This window comes from Rhinatrema bivittatum, chromosome 1, assembly GCF_901001135.1.
Source record: "Rhinatrema bivittatum chromosome 1, aRhiBiv1.1, whole genome shotgun sequence".
Taxonomy (NCBI): Eukaryota; Metazoa; Chordata; class Amphibia; order Gymnophiona; family Rhinatrematidae; genus Rhinatrema; species Rhinatrema bivittatum.
The window spans coordinates 712581980-712600533 of NC_042615.1; the positions used below are offsets into that span (position 1 = coordinate 712581980).

At 42.8% G+C, this 18554-nt stretch overlaps 1 protein-coding gene across 2 annotated transcripts in view; it reads right to left on the reverse strand.

Annotated features, from left to right (window-relative positions):
• The window catches only part of KIF2A (kinesin family member 2A), a 266717-nt gene that overhangs the window by 195127 nt on the left and 53036 nt on the right, over nucleotides 1-18554 (reverse strand). For both annotated transcript variants that reach the window (XM_029576454.1, XM_029576445.1), the window contains exons 3-4: nucleotides 10569-10688; nucleotides 2611-2665 (exon numbers count right to left, since the gene is read on the reverse strand). In XM_029576454.1, the coding sequence (XP_029432314.1) occupies nucleotides 2611-2665; nucleotides 10569-10688 (175 nt within the window). The remainder of the gene's footprint in view (nucleotides 1-2610; nucleotides 2666-10568; nucleotides 10689-18554) is intronic.

The following is an 18554-nucleotide window of genomic DNA, read 5'->3' on the forward strand; positions in this document are numbered from 1 at the left end:
GTACGGGATGTAATAATAGCCATGTATGCTAATTAGGCACTGTATAAACTCCATGCACACTGAGCATATGTGCCGGGTCTAAGGGGTCGCCAAAACGCCTGGCTCTGCAGAAAAATAGCACCGATTTCAATGCAAATCATTGATGGAGGGAGGGGGCACCGAAGAAGTCTCTTGCCCCGGGCGCCAAACTGTCTAGCTACGCCACTGTCCCCCCAATACTGAATCTCAGCTCCATAGTGGTCTAGGTTATAAAGAATGATTATGTATATATGGACATGTATTATTTTCTTATTTAAAATGGTTTCTTTATTTCTGAACAAAGTATATTGCTTTGTAAATTGTTTGAGAAAATCAACAAATAAATTTAAAAAAAAAAATCTGGAAAGGCATGGATTCTGCCATGGCTTTCACGAACCCCATGAATGAAAGATCCTCAGGGAGAGATTTCCGCCGTCCCTCCGGTGGAGAGGGCTCAGAAGGTAGATCCTCTTTGAAGGACATGGACGCCTCCCCTTCCCAGGGGTCATAAGGGGCCTTCCCTTCACTGCAGCGATGCCACTTTCAGCCGCCAAGGGGCTTGGGGCATCGGTGCCAGATATGTCAGGAGAACACTGAGCAGCATATCGAGCTGTTCCAATAATTTATTTATTTTATTTTATTTATTTAGCATTTTTCTATACCGGCATTCAAGATAAGAATCACATCATGCTGGTTTACATTTAACAGGGGGTGTACAATGAAAATAAAACTGTAACAAGTGAAGATAAAAGGAATTTAACAGAAAGAGCAATTATTTACAGTGGCACAAGCACCAGTAGAGTTGGCTCCTGCAGCGGTGGCGGCCCCGATGGAACAAGAGACTCGAAGCCCTGCAGGGCCCAGCCGACTGCCAACCACACGCACCTCTCTAACTCCTCCTCAAAGGCAGCCGAGGATAAAATGGCTTGAGGAGAAGGCGGAATCGGGACATTCCCTGGAATTCCAGGGGGCACCGAGCCCTCCACCGATGTCGGTGGAGGCATCAGATGGGTCGGATGGAATCGCTTCCTCTGCCTGAGACTGCTTCATGGGAGGCACCAACACAGATGCCTGCCCATGGTCTGGCTTAGAAGATGATGACCGATGTTGATGTTTCTTCGATCTTTCTCGATGGTCACCATTAGCTTTTGCTAATGGCGACAGCAAGGAACCAGACCAGGAACGGTATGACAAAGACCACAGCTGGTCCCCGGCTCCTAATTCAGGGCCCAGGAACAGTTGAGAGGGCGATCTCAACGGGGTCAAAACCGGGACCTTCTTCCCAAGCGGGGTGGAAGTTCCCAAAGCCAAAGACAGAACCAATCTTTTGGAACCAAATAATTTTTCCATCTTATCAAAACATGCCCAACGACCCTTAGGAGTCATCTGGGCACAGAGGTCACAACCGTGAACATTGTGGGACGCCCCCAGGCAGAGGACACAGACCTTGTGGGGGTTTGTATTGGACATAGTCAAGGGGCACTGGGGGCACCAGTGAAAGTCGGTCAATGCCATTGCAAAAATGTACATGGCAGCGCAGTCGATGGAAAGCTGACACCGAGTGAGGAAACAATCGGCGATCAACCACGAATGTACAAAGGACTTACCAGATCAGAGAAGACCAGAAGAAAAACATTGAGGGACCCTACGCGACACATGGAAGAGAAAAACTTCAAAAATTGCAAAAACTGCCATAAAGAAGCATGAGCTCTGCAACTTTCACAGAAAGGAAGAGACTGAAGAGGGACCCCATGTGTGAGGACTACCATCCTGCTTGTCCTTGGAGAAATGTTCACAGTCCACATAGGAAAGTTGACAAAAATGTGCCTAAGTTGCACCAGTTTTCAAAGTAGATTTACTGGTTTGAAAATGATCCCACCAACCCCACCCCCCACACGTCACATCTGTTATTTGGTGTGCACAACTTTTTCCAGAAAACTTGTGCACATACTGCTGGTTTTTGTAAAGTATGCACGAGTCCAAACACCTCCCAACTCTGCCCACAGGAAAGTCTCGACTCAATCTGGGTAAATTTATATACAAACATGACAAACACATATTGGGTGGACAATTTTACAAAAAGTCACTTCTTAGTGTGAAAGTGTTTTATGTGAAATTCTTTGAAAATGACTCCTTAAATGCATAGAATCTGAACTGCAATAACCTATTCAAACTGACTCATAGCTGGCAGAAGAGGAGGTCTCTTAGCACAATGGAAATCTCTGGTGTATATACTGTATACACAACCTCAGATAATGAATAATAAATGCAGTTTTTAATTAGGCATTTCATTTAAGTAGTAATTGATGTATAGCCAGTTTATTCTTTGAGTAGGTCCAAGTCATGTTTCACAATTTTATGCATTTTATAAAGGCAGAGTTGTCTTTAATCATATTTTAATTAAAATGTACTGCTGTCAGTACAATAAATGATATTGTACCACTTACTGGTATAACTATCTTTTAAAAGCAAGCTATTTAAGAAGCTAAAGTAAATGTAAACGAATTGTTTAATCAAGCTCTCGCTCAAAATTGTTATTAATGATCCCATTCAACTCCTGCACTGGAGAGCCAGAAATAATCCATACTTTACCTCTATTGTCTCTGGCAGGAGTTTCACTTTTAACAGGAACGACAGTACGTCTATTCTGGTTGGGGAGGAGGAGACAGGAAGGAAAAAAAAAAAGATCTTTATAAATTTTGCTCGTCGCTTATTCGCCTTTGTACGTTGCATGAACCCATCCCCAATCTTTTCCAAAAGAGTAATAATCATCACTGTTTTACGGTTAAGTGTAAGACAAACATTCAAACTGTAGGTGCTGAGTTCTTCAGTATTGCTTTTATTACACCAAAGAATTTTTTTTAAACTGCACCAAAGTGGAACTAAAATTTAAATTATATAGGTAAAAATCTAATAATCCAAGGTGATTGGGGGGGGGGGGGGGGGGGAGAGGCGCTGTTGAGTGCTAATGGTGGCACACGCATTTATGTGAAACTCCGTTTACCCCATCGGAACTGAGCAATTTTTTATTTAAAAACTACTAAGTATTAAGGCACATGCTCCAGACAAACAAGCAGCAGATAACTGAATTTTATAAAGAAACAGGCGAGTTCAAAGTGGAGACTGTGAAAAACAGATCGAGTTGACTGGACAGAAAGACTTAATGAACAGACCTCCTGTGATCCAACGAAACTGATTCTTACGGAAACTGAAAAAAAGAGAGTTACAGGCTGATTCTGCTAAGGACATGCAGGCATACAAAGCTCGATAGAAGATTTAAATGGAAAACTTGATTCTATTTTGTCATGTGTTGATGAAATAGAACAGCATGTCTCGGCCCTGGAAGACTGGGAGATCTCCACAGCCAACTTAATTTCTCATATGCGCAAACAACTCATTTTCTTCCAAGACAAAAGTTACTGGTTTGGAGGAGAGATTCGCTGATTTAAAATTTGTGCATTTTGGAAGTTCCTGAAAAGCTAGAAGGAAATAACTCTATTGCCTATATCGAAGATTTGCTAAAAAAAAAAATAAAAAAAAAAAAAATCTCCTCACTTTGGGGCAAAGGGATCCAAAAACAGAACAGAGCGCATCGAATGCCTAGCCAGCAGCACTATAGTTCTGACAAATCCCAGGCTATTTTAATCAAGTTTCACAAATTTCAAATAAAGGAGTGGGTGATCTGTAAGGCACATAGCCTGGGTACCTTAGAACACAGAGGGTGTCATATTGCCATCTTTCTGGATTACAGCATAGACACTCGGAAACGTCGGGCTACCTTTGTGAAGGTGAAAAAGGAATTATTTAAAAAAAAAAAAAATCTGAGTTTTATGCTTACTATATCCAGCCAGATTGCAAGTGTAGTGGTATAACCTCTGGAAGCTGCTCAATTTTCTAGTGAAAGCAGCAGCATTTCTGAAGGTCTGTAACAAGATGGCTGAGCCAAGACAAGGAGGCCTGAATCCCATGGCACCTATACACTTGTGCAGAGGGACGAGATAGCAAAAGTGGAAGTGTCGGCAGTGATGGAAGCATATGAGGAACTCAGGTCCCGCAGCATCCGTTGGCTGGCCCAAGTTATACTACGGTTTCAGAGGAAGAATGCGAGGACTGGCTTGTGTTACCAACACCGGAAAGTGTGGTAGTGGAGCCCTTAAATCCAGGCATGCCTGTTTTGAGCAAACAGCTGAGCAGGAGGGAGGCCTGCCCAAGCACATGAGGCTTCGGAAAAAACAATGGAGAAAGCAGTTGCTTACATGTAACAGGTGTTCTCAGAGGACAGCAGGATATTAGTTCTCACACATGGGTGACCTCATCAGATGGAGCCTGGCACGGAACTTTGATCTCAAAGAATCTAGAACTTTCAAACATGCCCTACTGAGCATGTGCAGCTGTAGTCATCACCCTGCCCCCTAGGCAGAGTCCCTCAGTCCATGATATAGCTAATATATGGAGAAACCAACTCCCAGGGGAGGTGGGTGGGTTTTGTGAGGACTAACATCCTGCTGTCCTGTTATAGGTAAGCAACTCTGCTTTCTCTGAGGACAAAAAGGATGGTATTCCTCACATATCGGTGAATCCCTAAATATAGGCTGTCCGGGCAGGACAAAGCAGGAAACCACACAGTGCAGAATCACTACCAGTCTCCCTTTTGTCTGTGAGGCAGCCGACCCACAAAAAAAGAGTGGGGTTCTACAAAGAAAAACCATAGAAATGAAAGACAAAACCCTCATGCGTAGGAGGGACACCTAAGACAGAGGAGTGATGGGAGTATGAGCAGAAGCATACTCTGCATCACGGAAAACATTACTAGCAAGGTTTCATATCAGTAACCCTGACAATGAAGTAGGCATAGAACCTCCTGGGTACAGGAAAAAGCCTAGCGATATAAACAAGAGAAGGACTCTTGAACAAAGACTGCACAGTTTAATTCTGTGTTAGAAGACAACTGAAAACCCAACTGGGGGCAGAGAACTCCCAAGAAAGAAACTGCGGTCCACTGATATCCGAAGGTCAAAATATCTCTGCAGAAGTGTGCCCCTGTGTGACTGATAGACACAATGGGCAGAAAGACCCAAGCAACCTTTGGAGAATAATCAGCAACACCACCAGGGCCTGAGACAGACCCTACAAGCCAAAGTACCAGACATAGCTGACCATGCAGGACAGCATCAAGAGTTTCAAGGGATGAATGGCAACCCCTGAATAGAACACAATCCCAACTCCTGAGCAGGGAGAGAAATGAGGCCTGAAGCTCACCCATACTGCACCCTGTCAAGGACAGGGCTACCCATCCTATCTACAGGACTGGTCAGGTGAACAGAAAGGCACTTTGGGCAACCTAGTGAAGAGAGAAAAGCTAAAGGCAGTATTGGCCAAAGCCTAGCGAAAATATAGGGAAAACGTGGTGTATATTTCCCTGCAGGTATATACTAAGATATACCATGAATGTCTTCGCTTTTCCTCCCCAACATCCCAACTGAAAGTCAGAGGAAGCGAGTACACAAGGAGGCAGACTGTTGAACTGCCAAGGTAAGCACAAGTCGCTAGGTGGTATAACCTAACCCCAAACAACCCACTGCCAATTGCAGTAGGGAGTTACACATTGAGATGGAGCCCTCAGCCTGATTGGAACAGCTGAGACTGATAGTGAATTCCCCAGGGAAGAAATCCAGAAATACTCCATTAAGACAGGAAGCCGGGTTGCCGCAGTGCAACACCTGTTGAACAGGATTTCTTCACTGGCCCAGAAACGCTAATAGTAACAGGGCGATCTTGAAACAGATTGCCAAGCACGTGGCTTAGGTATTAATACCCTAGCCATGATTGCAAATACTTCTCCAATCAAGAAATTGAACAATCGTTGCATGAACCAGGACTCCCCCGTCCACAGACAGGGTTATCTCTAAAATGGGGAAGTATAGCTTGAAAGCCATAGCAACCAAGAGCAGCACACCTCTGTTGCAGAATTCCTCGTCACCCAGATCCTTCAGCCATGCATATGGGGATAGGTTAAAAGGCATACTCTACAATTATATGGACTAGAACCCTGCTCACGGAGGAAGGGTCCCGCAGGCGAGAATGACTGGCTAGAACGGCCTATTGAGCTCAGCAGGTATCAAGGTAACTCCTGAATGGGAAAAACCCTTAAGGCTCCCCTGGGAGCTTCTCTGTAAAGGCTCCCTCATGAAATAGACCTGCTGTGCCTTAGAACAACCTAAGAACAGCACTACTGCTCGACCAGCTCTCGGAGCTCGCGAGGAACAGAGAGCAACTGCCAATCAGAAGCGGTGATATCCCTTCCCCGGGAAAAAAGAACGGGGGTGGACAATTGGGCATCCAGAGGAGAGCTCATAAGGGTTGCCATGGAACCCAGTTGAATCTCCCCTTCTTGAAGGAAGAGGAATAATGGCAATGAGGGCCTCCAAATCCCAAAAACCTTTCAACTCTCTTGTTAAGAGCCGAGTTACAATTACTGATCTCTGACCAATCTACCACAAGCAGTTACCCTCACATGAGGGAGATCACAGTAATCAATGGTGGAGCCCCAGCAAAAATGGTCTAACAACCGCCGCTGCTGTTCCTCAGCCCTGGCATCCAGGAGATGTACCAATTCAAAGAATCAAGGCTCCAACTTAGAGATAAACGTGCCAGGGACTGAACCTCAGGAGCTCCCCCACAAAAGGGGTTTGCGACATATTCCTCATCCAAGGGAGAAGACTACTCCCGGTGTCTACTCCCCTTTGGGTTCAATCAGGAACGCAGTCCTGTGGCTGTGGCACACAAAAAAAAACCAACCACACTGATCAGTACTCAAACAGTGGTATCCACTTGCTGGAGTACGTGGCAATGTGCTGCCAAAAGACAAATAAGTATGTGATGACGCCTACCCCACCAGTACTCCCCAGCACTTTGTGGTGCAGAACTGATGAAGAGATAGAGACCAAGACATGACAATGGCAGAACCTTGGCTTGGCTGAGAACTGCAGATAAAGAGAATTCCGCATGCCATCTTCCAAGCCATTTGGAGTAGATGCCTTGCCATACTTGACCGTGTATTCTGTGCTCCACTGCCACCATAATTCCCAGTGGAGTGTATAGGAACAGTGTGACAACGGCATCCCCAGTATTACTGGGGCTCTGGGTATGGCATGATGGTGGGTGGCATTCTAATCGCATTGCCCCCTCTAGTATCTGATAACACTTCAAGAGGCTGGACACAGCCCTTGAAGCTGCGTCGGGAATGGCTCTCTAGTGTTTCCCTCATGGAACGACAGCAGTGAAATGCATGGTGACAGATAGTGCCCATGGTGCTCTGAGGTCATTCATGCAGCAACTAACAGAGTCCACTGGTGCCCACAGTGGTGGCGGACTTTCGCGCTCACCAACGATGGATCACATCCAGGGAACCACACAATGCTGCACCTAGGGCTTCAATGGCATCAACAGCCCGGCAGCACCAATAGAGACCCCGGTGCCTGAAGGCAGCGATAGACTGGCAATACCAAGGATGCCAGAGGCGCCTGCAGGCAGAGGCTGTGCAGCCCCAACACGGCCCTGACATGCCTCATTGGAGCCCAGAGGAACAGATGACTGCCATCACCATCAACTGTTCCCCTTGGCTCACCTATCCGTCCAAGGACATTGATGCTCCAAGCTTGATGGTGTCCCTTGCCAGTGTCTCGTTTTCTCTCCGGATTTCTACATGTGTGGAATGATGGTTTTCATTATTAGCTGGTTTGTATACAATTGTTCAGCATACTGATTGAAGATTGCATCTCTCTGTTCTTTGTGCTTTCTTGGGGGGGGGGGGGGGGGGCAGGAAAGGGAAGAGAGGGTAACAGGGAAAGAGAAAGAAGTTTTAAGTCAGTTTTGGGTGGGATTGGTTGGAGTGGTAGGGTGGGGGTTTATCTCTCCAGATTTTTCTATTTGCCTCTGTTTTCTAGTTATGGTATATGCAGTTTTGGGGGTTTCTACAGGGGTCAAAGGAGTGGGTTGAGAGCGACCTATTATTGCTATGTGGTAATGCACAGTTGCTTACTTATAACAGGTGCTGTCCTAAGATAGCAGGATGTTAGTCCTCACAAGTGGGTGACATCATCCGATGGAGCCCGGCACAGAAAACCTGTGTCAAAGTTTCTAGAAGTTTTGACCAGTAGACTGCCCAGCCTGCCGCTATCCGCACATCCACGAGTATTTTAGCCTGGCAGTTTAGGAACAGCAGAGTAAAAAATAATATTTTAAGTGGGATGGATGATAAAAACATGGTGACCTTCCCTGAGAAGATTACAGATGTGTTTAGGAGTTTTTACAAGCAATTGTATCAGTCCTCAGGGCAGTCATTTCAAAGTATTTGTTACGGGCAGCGCTGCCAGTGTTACAGCCTAGTGATAGCGGAGGACTAGATGGGTCTATTATAGTATTGGAGGTTGCAGAGGCAATTAAAGATTTTAAAGCAGGCAAGGCAGATGGCTTAGATGGCATCAATATTAGTTTTACAAGGCATTTACCGAAGAGAATGTTGGAGAGATACCTGTTCTAGAGACAGTTTTCAAGAGTGATGAGTCAGAGGAACTGAACCAAATTATGGTGAACCTGGAAAATTGACAAACTGAACAGTAGTAAATTGCCTGAACTGGATGGCATATTCTGCAGAGTTCTGAAAGAACTCAAAACTGAAATTTCAGACCTATTAGTAAAATTTGTAACCTATCATTAAAATCATCCTTTGTATCTGAAGACTGGTGGCCAATGTAATCCCGATACTTAAAAAGGACTCCAGGGGATATCCAGGAAACTATAGACCAATGAGCCTGACTTCAGTGCCAGGAAAATTTGTGGAAAACTGTTATAAAGAATAAAATCGCAGAACATTTAGACATGGTTTAATGGGACACAGCCAGCATGGACTTATCCAAGGGAAGTCTCGCCTTAGAAATCTCCTACATTTTTATGTAGGGGTGAATAAACATGTGGACAAATGTGATCCGGTGATCATTTTGGTCACTCAAATTCCTCTCTTAGGATGATGATAAATTCTGCTCTTGGGAGGTTAAAGAAAAATTTGGATGAATGGAATTCCTTTTTTGTTTTTTGGGTTTTTTTATTTTGCTATCTTCAATTGAAGACTTTTTTTCTGCATTCAGATAACAGGCAAGAGATATTAAAACTACAGTAGATGCGCAAAACAAATGGTGTTTGGGGTTGGGAAGGTTACAGGGAGGTAAGCCACATATATAAAGAGATACTGTGGGGCAGTGATGTGAAGAGTTACCAGGCTGGAAAGTATGGGAGAGAAAGATGGGCAGTTCTTAGGAAGAGGAACATTGGGATCAAGTGATCTTGAGTGTGTGCAAATGTTTCATTTCTGATAATACTGTTGAACAAGAATACCATATTCTTTTGCAGGTTTACTTTATCCCAGTTAGGCTGCACAGTGAGATAAATGTTGGAGAGGGTGTGGGCAGCTCGAAAATCTGTCCCACGTATTTATTCTTATCCAATCTTAACCCCTTTTTGAAGGGAACTACAAGCTGTTGTGAAAAGAGTCACCACCCTTTCTATCTTGAGAATCTATTTTTCTCTTTCTCCCAGAGGAAATGCAGGGTGGTAATGAAGAAAATCTAGGAAAAAATGTATTCTCGGTGGGCAGGAGAATTATCATGGGAAAATGGAATCAACTTACACCACCTATGTTACAGGATTAGTTTATGGGGGTGAAAATGGATGATGGGATATAGAAGTTCTCACATCTCATCAAAGCTATAGAACCTTATGTTGAAGTATCTGAAACACTGAATATGAATTTAAGACAGTGTGTTTGTTATCTGCTTTATTATGAACAGGGAAGGGTGATGGATAGTATGTGTTGTGGCGGTAAATCTGTTTTTTGACTAGGTGTTAATTGAAAAATCTATTCTATTCTACATAACTGACTGGGTATGTTAAATATTTAATAAACTAAGTTTCAAAAAAATCTAATCATCTGAATAAAGATCTTTCAGACTAGGCTGACTACCACATCAAGTCCAGAGTACCAGCAGTTATCAGAAAAGATGCTCTGCTAATATTGCTGCTCCCTAACCTTAAGCAAAGTCTACAAGAGCCAATGAGGGGTTATATAGCTTCCTCATAGGCTCTGCAGGATTTTAAACACCATCAGGGAGGGAGCAACATCTGAGCAAATGCAAAACCCTGAACAGATAAAATAACTTACATCAAAAGTTATTTTCTGTTCCAAACATGGCTACTCATTGGAATCTACTAGAAAGCAGTTAAAAGGATTAAAGAGAATGGCAATGAGCCAACTTAAGATTTACTCAATCATAGCTCTGTGAGCTATGCTACAGGGTACCAATATCTGCCATATGCACTTATCAAATACTAAAGGAGTGCACAGAGATTATAGTTTTTATTTTACACTATGACAAGTTTATTTTAACAGTAAAAACAGGAAAAATGAAATAGATATTGCAAAAATAAATCAAAATAAATAAGAAAAACCTCTAACACATGCACAAATTACCTAGGACATATTAGAAGTCACCAACCTTTGCGATTCTATTTATTTTAGCAGTAGGTGTAGGTGGAGGTGGCATTTCTGGGACAGGCTCAATTTCTTCATCAGCTATAAGGCCTGGGTTAAGTGAAAAAATGCTTTCCAGATCAATCTGTTTGGAAAAAAAGTAAATATAAATTAACTGTATATAGTCATTCATGAAGGAACTCAAGTATTTTGAACAGGAACAGGCATTCTTCATGATAACATACTAGGCTAGGTTCAGTCTCTGAGCCCCGTTTAAAAAAAGTGCATTGCCAGGTCCTTGTGTGCTAGAAATGGCAGAGTGAATGAAAGGCACAGGGGGTATGGGGCAAGAGTGTGTAGGATAAGAACATGCCATACTGGGTCAGACCAAGAGTCCATCAAGCCCAGCATCCTGTTTCCAACAGTGGCCAATCCAGGCCATAAGAACCTGGCAAGTACCCAAAAACTAAGACCATTCCATGTTACCTTTGCTAGTAATAGCGGTGGTTATTATCTAAGTCAACTTAATTAATAGCAGGTAATGGACTTCTCGTCCAAAAAATTATCCAATCCTTTTTTAAACACAGCTATACTAACTGCACTAACCATGTCCTCTGGCAACAAATTCCAGAGTTTAATTGTGCGTTAAGTAAAAAAGAACTTTCTCCGATTAGTTTTAAATGTGCCACATGCTAACTTCATGGAGTGCCCCCTAGTCTTTCTATTATCCGAAAGAGTAAAAAAAAAGATACACATCTACCCGTTCTAGACCTCTCGTAATTTTAAACATCTCTATCATATCCCCCCTCAGCCGTCTCTTCTCCAAGCTGAAAAGTCCTAACATCTTTAGTCTTTCCTCATAGGGGAGCTGTTCCATTCCCTTTATCATTTTGGTAGCCCTTCTCTGTACATTCTCCATCGCAATTATATCTTTTTTGAGATGCGGTGACCAGAATTGTACACAATATTCAAGGTGCGGTCTCACCATGGAGCGATACAGAGGCATTATGACATTTTCCGTTTTATTCACCATTCCCTTTAATTCCCAACATTCTGTTTGCTTTTTTGACTGCCGCAGCACACTGAACCAATGATTCCAATGTGTTATCCACTATGACGCCTAGATCTCTTTCTTGGGTAGTAGCACCTAATATGGAACCTAACATTGTGTAACTATAGCATGGGTTATTTTTCCCTATATGCATCACCTTGCACTTGTCCACATTAAATTTCATCTGCCATTTATATGCCCAATTTTCCAGCCTCACAAGGTCTTCCTGCAATTTATCACAATCTGCTTGTGATTTAACTACTCTGAACAATTTTGTATCATCTGCAAATTTGATTACCTCACTTGTCGTATTTCTTTCCAGATCATTTATAAATATATTGAAAAGTAAGGGTCCCAGTACAGATCCCTGAGGTACTCCACTGCCCACTCCCTTCCACTGAGAAAATTGTCCATTTAATCCTACTCTCTGTTTCCTGTCTTTTAGCCAGTTTGTAATCCACGAAAGGACTTCGCCACCTATCCCATGGCTTTTTATTTTTCCTAGAAGCCTCTCATGAAGAACTTTGTCAAATGCTTTCTGAAAATCCAAGTACACTACATCTACCGGTTCACCTTTATCCACATCCACTCCTTCAAAAAAGTGAAGCAGATTTGTGAGGCAAGACTTGCCTTGGGTAAAGCCATGCTGACTTTGTTCCATTAAACCATGTCTTTCTATATGTTCTGTGATTTTGATGTTTAGAACACTTTCCACTATTTTTCCTGGCACTGAAGTCAGGCTAACCGGTCTGTAATTTCCCGGATCTCCCCTTGAGCCCTTTTTAAATATGGGGGTTACATTAGCTATCCTCCAGTCTTCAGGTACAATGGATGATTTTAATGATAGGTTACAAATTTTTACTAATAGGTCTGAAATTTCATTTTTTAGTTACTTCAGAACTCTGGGGTGTATACCATCCGGTCCAGGTGATTTACTACTCTTCAGTTTATCAATCAGGTCTACCACATTTTCTAGGTTCACCGTGATTTCGTTCAGTCCATCTGAATCATTACCCATGAAAATCTTCTCCAGTAAGGGTACCCTCCCCAACATCCTCTTCAGTAAACACCGAAGCAAAGAAATCATTTAATCTTTCCGCGATGGCCTTATCTTCACTAAGTGCCCCTTTAACCCCTCGATCATCTAACGGTCCAACTGACTCCCTCACAGGCTTTCTGCTTCGGATATATTTAAAAAGGTTTTTACTGTGAGTTTTTGCCTCTATGGCCAACTTCTTTTCAAATTCTCTCTTAGCTTGTCTTATCAATGTCTTACATTTAACTTGCCAACGTTTATGCATTTTCCTATTTTCCTCTGTTGGATCCTTCTTCCAATTTTTGAATGAAGATCTTTTGGCTCAAATAGCTTCTTTCACCTCCCCTTTTAACCATGCCGGTAATCGTTTTGCCTGCTTTCCACCTTTCTTAATGTGTGGAATACATCTGGATTGTGCTTCTAGGATAGTATTTTTTTTTTTTTTTTTTTTTTTTTTTAACAATGACCACACCTCTTGCACACTTTTTACTTTTGTAGCTGCTCCTTTCAGTTTTTTTCTAACTATTTTTCTCATTTTATCAAAGTTTCCCTTTTGAAAGTTTAGCACGAGAGCCGTGGATTTGCTTACTGTCCCCCTTCCAGTCGTTAATTCAAATTTGATCATATTATGATCACTATTGCCAAGCGGCCCCACCACCGTTACCTCTCTCACCAAATCTTGTGCTCCACTGGGCTAAGTAATACAAACACATCTTGAACCATTACACATCGACGATCCCTCTTTTTTGACACACCTTCCCCGCACCCCACCCTGCCTCCCACCCCCAACGCCCCCCTATCCACTTTCCCTCTTCCCCATCTAACCCACCATAAGACCTGACCTGCCCCACCCAACATGCTCCGATCTACTTTTCAGACCCCTATCGCCGATCAATCAAGACTCCTGTTTAACACTTTCTTTGTTAATTTGGTTTATTTGCTCGTTCAAGAAATGACTTAATAGTTCTATTAAGTAATATCGTATTCATATAAAATTTCGGTTAGAATGTTACACGAGGTTCTAAGTTAACTATATGTATTATGTTGTTCTCATGTAAACCGGAGTGAAGGCAGAACGCTATACTTCGGTATATAAAAAAAAAAATCCTAAATAAATAAATAAATAAATTGCTCCCTCTCTCATCGGTTCCTGAACCAATTGCTCCATAAAGCTATCATTTATTCCATCCAGGAACTTTATCTCTGTAGCGTGTCCCGATGATACATTTACCCAGTCAATATTGGGGTAATTGAAGTCTCCCATTATTACCGCACTACCAATTTGGTTAGCTTCCCTAATTTCTCTTAGCATTTCACTGTCAGTCTCACCATCTTGACCAGGTAGATGGTAGTATACTCCTATCACTATAGTCTTCCCCAACACACAAGGGATTTCTACCCAAAAAGATTCAATTGTACATTTAGTCTCATGCAGGATGTTTATCCCGTTGGACTCTCTGCCATCCCGGACATAAAGTGCCACACCGCCTCCCAGGTGCTCCTCTCTGTCATTGCGATATAATTTGTACCCCATTATAGTACTGTCCCATTGGTTGTCCTCCTTCCACCATGTCTCTGAGATGCCAATTAAGTCTGTGTCATCATTCACTGCTATACATTCTAATAATCCCATCTTACTTCTTAGACTTCTGGCATAAGCATACAAACATTTCAAAGTTTGTTTTTTGTTTGTATTTTCATTCTGCTTTTTAATTGATAGGGATAAGTTAGAATTTTTTAGCTCAGGTGAGTTTTTAGTTACAGGCACTTGGACTACTTTTCTTATTATTGGAACCTCACTGTTGGGATGCCCTAATTCTAATGCATCATTAGTATCCTTTAAAGATACCTCTCTCCGAACCATGCGCTGCTGAGCAACTGTCTGCTTTCCCCTTTGTTCTAGTTTTAAAGCTATTCTATCTCCTTTTTAAAGGTTAGCACCAGCAGTCTGGTTCCACGCTGGTTAAGGTGGAGCCCATCCCTTCGGAAGAGACTCCCCATTCCCCAAAAGGTTCCCCAGTTCCTAACAAAACTGAATCCCTCTTCCTTGCACCATCGTCTCATCCACGCATTGAGACTCCGGAGCTCTGCCTGCCTCTGGTGACCTGCGCGTGGAACAGGGAGCATTTCAGAGAAAGCTACCCTGGATTTGGGGCGATTGAAGGGAATGATGGGGGAAGGCGTGAATAAGGGCAATAAAAGTTATGCGGGAAAAGGAGAGAAGTGCAGAATAGCAAGAGAGAAATCTGAGCAGTCAGAGGGAGAAATAGGGAATGAGGTAGAGGGAGGGACTGGAAGTGATAGCAATATAGTAATGACAGCAGAAAAGGACCATCCAGTCTGCCAAGCAAGCTTCCCATGGTAGTATCTGCCACCCTCATGTCTCTCCCAAGGGTAGCAACTGCTGCTCCATGCAGTTATCCCCAAGCCTTATGATAAACACACAAAAAATTTACTGCTAGCAACATTTTTACTAGGTGTCGAGCCTTCTTGAAAATTCAGACAGTGCTGCTTGACGAGCTTTATTTATGGACTTGGCCATAGAAGCAGTGCTGTGCTTTTTTTCTCTTATGTCTGCATATCAGTACCCCAGACAGTAAAAGTCAGGGCCAGTAATGGTTATCGTCTGAATCCAATTCCTCTTCCCATGCAGTGTGGGGTGTGAGAGAAGGGTTCACAAGGCTGTGTGCATGGAGAGAATGAGTAAGAGGCTCAGAGGCAGTATGGAGTGTGAGTGAGGAGATTGATCCACCTACTCTCGCTTATGGAGCGAGAGTAGGTGGATTAATATCAAGGGGGGGGGGGTGTAAGCAGATTTCTTCCTCTCCTGATCCCATATCCCCTCCCTCATTGATACCTTTTCTCTCTCCACTCCACTGCTCCCTTTTCCTTCTTCTCTGTGCCTCTATCCTCCTCCACCCCTTACCCCTGTACCCTTCTTGACTAAGAGCCCTCCTTTATTTCCCTCCTTCCTCCCCAGCACCAAGCACTAAAAACCCTTTTCCTCTAATAGCAAAATTAATTAGACACAGAAATGTCAGAAAGTGACTGTTAAAAAGAAAATTACATTTGAAAAGGCAAATACATGCAAAATTATGCAAAATTTGCCATATAAATTGCAGCAGAACTTTCAAAATCTGCCACAGAATTTGGGAATAGTTTCAAATCACCTGCCCAAAAGAGCACCAAGACCCATATAAAACCAGGAGTTGTTCAGGTTAGAAATCTCTTTAAAGCCAGAGTAGAAAAATCTGTTCCACTCCAGGAGAAAGGGTTGGGAAATTTAGTATGTGTACTTCCTGATCCCTAAAAAGACAGGATTCCATCCATTCTTAGATTCAAAGGCCATGTAGAAATTCCTAAAAAAAAAAAAATAAAATGATAAGTTTGATTTCCGTAAACAGTATTCTCTGTAGACAGCAGGATGAATTAGCCATGACACGTAGATGATGTCACCCGATGGTGCTGAACGGATCCTTCTCTCCTAGCTCATAGAGATTTTGCTCTACTAAGCATGCACAGGAGTTCTCACATGCACACTGCCTTGTGAGCCCCTCAGTTGATTACAGAGCTTAGCTTTAGCTAGGTAGTTGACTCACCAGGAAGGCGGGAAAGTATTAAGCACGGCTAAGTAATCTTATCTACAGAGAACCCCCATTTATGGTACGAAAACTTGCTTTCTCCATTGAAAAGCAGGGCTGAATTAGCAATGACACAAAGGGCACCCAAAGCTGAGGGCTGCAATGGAGCACTTACTGGGGGGGGGGGGGGGGAACCCCACACATTCCCTCATGGACAGTGGACTACTGGGTGAACAGGCTGCACAAAAATGCTTGCCCAAAGTTACTGTCACATCTTGATAGATTGTCCAGACAGTAATAAGAACATAAGAACATAAGAAAATGCCATACTGGGTCAGACCAGGGGTCCATCAAGCCCAGCATCCTGTTTCCAACAGAGGCCAATCCAGGCCATAAGAACCTGGCAAGTACCCAAAAACTAAGTCTATTCCATGTTACCATTGCTAATGGCAGTGGCTATTCTCTAAGTGAACTTAATAGCAGGTAATGGACTTCTCCTCCAAGAACTTATCCAATCCTTTTTTAAACACAGCTATAGTAACTGCACTAACCACATCTTCTGGCAACAAATTCCAGAGTTTAATTGTGCATTGAGTAAAAAAGAACTTTTTCCGATTAGTTTAAAATGTGCCCCATGCTAACTTCATGGAGTGCCCCCTAGTCTTTCTATTATCCGAAATGGGATGTGAACATGCGACATAAGGACCAATTTGAAGCTTTACAAATGCATTTGATAGCCATGGTCACAGATAAGCGACTGAAATAGCCATGGCTCTTACTTGATGAGCCTTGATAGAGTATGTGATCTGAAGGTCAGCCAGAGCATAGCAATGTCCGATACAGTCTGACAGTTGGTTGGACAATGTGCGCTTGGCAACTGCTATTCCTATTTATTAGCATCATAAAAAATGAAAAGTTGAGAAGCCTAACAATGTAGTTGAATTCAATTCAGATAATAATCCAAGGTCCTTCTGTAGTCCAGTGAATGGAGGGCCTATCCCCTTCATGTGCATGAGGTCTTGAAAGAACATAGGTAACATAAGGGCTCGATTCAGATGAAAAGCTGAAACTACTTTTGGCAGAAATTTGAGGTGAGTGCGGAGCACCACTCTGTTGTGGAAAAACTGCATCTAGGGTGCGTAATATACAAATACCTGAAGCTCACTGACTCTTTTAGCCGAAGTAATGATGACTAGGAACACTGCTTTCCAGATGAAAAACGTTAAGGAAACTGACTAACAGTTTGTAAGAAGCTTTCATCAGTTGTGCCAATACAACACTGAGATCCCATGGCACTGTTGGCTTGGCAACAGGTCTCGTATGCCGGAAGTTTTCATGAGCCTTGACATTAAAGGATTCATTGATATCTGTTTTGCATCCACCTGAACATGGTAAGCCGTCATGGCACAGAGAAGCACTTTGACCAATGACATACTGAAACCCAAGGAAGAGATGGAGAATAAGTAGTGGAGTACTTCCTTTGGCTCACAGACAAATAGGTTGAGAGAGCTTGCTTGACACCAAGATGAAAATCTTTTCCATTTTAAACCATAAGCTTTTCTAGTTGAAGGCTTTCTGGTGGAAACAATAATAATTCTCAAATTCCTTGGACAGAGACTGTGATGAGACTAGCGAGCAATCAATATCCATGCCATCAAGTTGAGAGAGGGAAATTCGGATAACACACGATGCTCCTCTTAAATTACCAAAGATGGATTGGATCCCAGAAGGGTAGGATGACTCATTGATAATTTGAGGAGGAAAGAGAATCACACCTGTCTGGACCATGCTTGGGGACACTTGATTCTCATCACCAAAACAAGTGGTGGAAAAGCATTCAGCAGATCTGCATACCACTTGAGCAGATTCATCCCAAAGTATCTGGGATGAATCTGAACTTGCTTTAAAGAATAGAGAAGAATTCTTCTACGTTCCTGTTGTTCTCTGATGCAAACAGATAGATTGATCAATGGGTGACACTAGAGATCATACAATCTGCCACTGTTTGACCTAGAGACTAGAGACCACTCATAAGAAAATACTCTGCCAAGGAGATTTGCCGTGTTGGAGATCCAATGAAGATAGGTTACTATAGGAAGGCTCTGTGGCTGCAAGTTTACTCCCAAATTCTTAGTGTTCCTTGGCAGAGGGTCCATGATCCTGAGCCCTCTTGGCTTTATCTGAAACAGACATTCTGATTTGGTGAGAGAGGTAACGGTGGTGGGGCCACTTGGCAACAGTTATCATAACATGATCAAATTTAAACTAATAACTGGAAGGGGGCAATAAGTAAATCTACAGCTCTAACACTAAGCTTTCAAAAGGGAAACTCTGATAAAATGA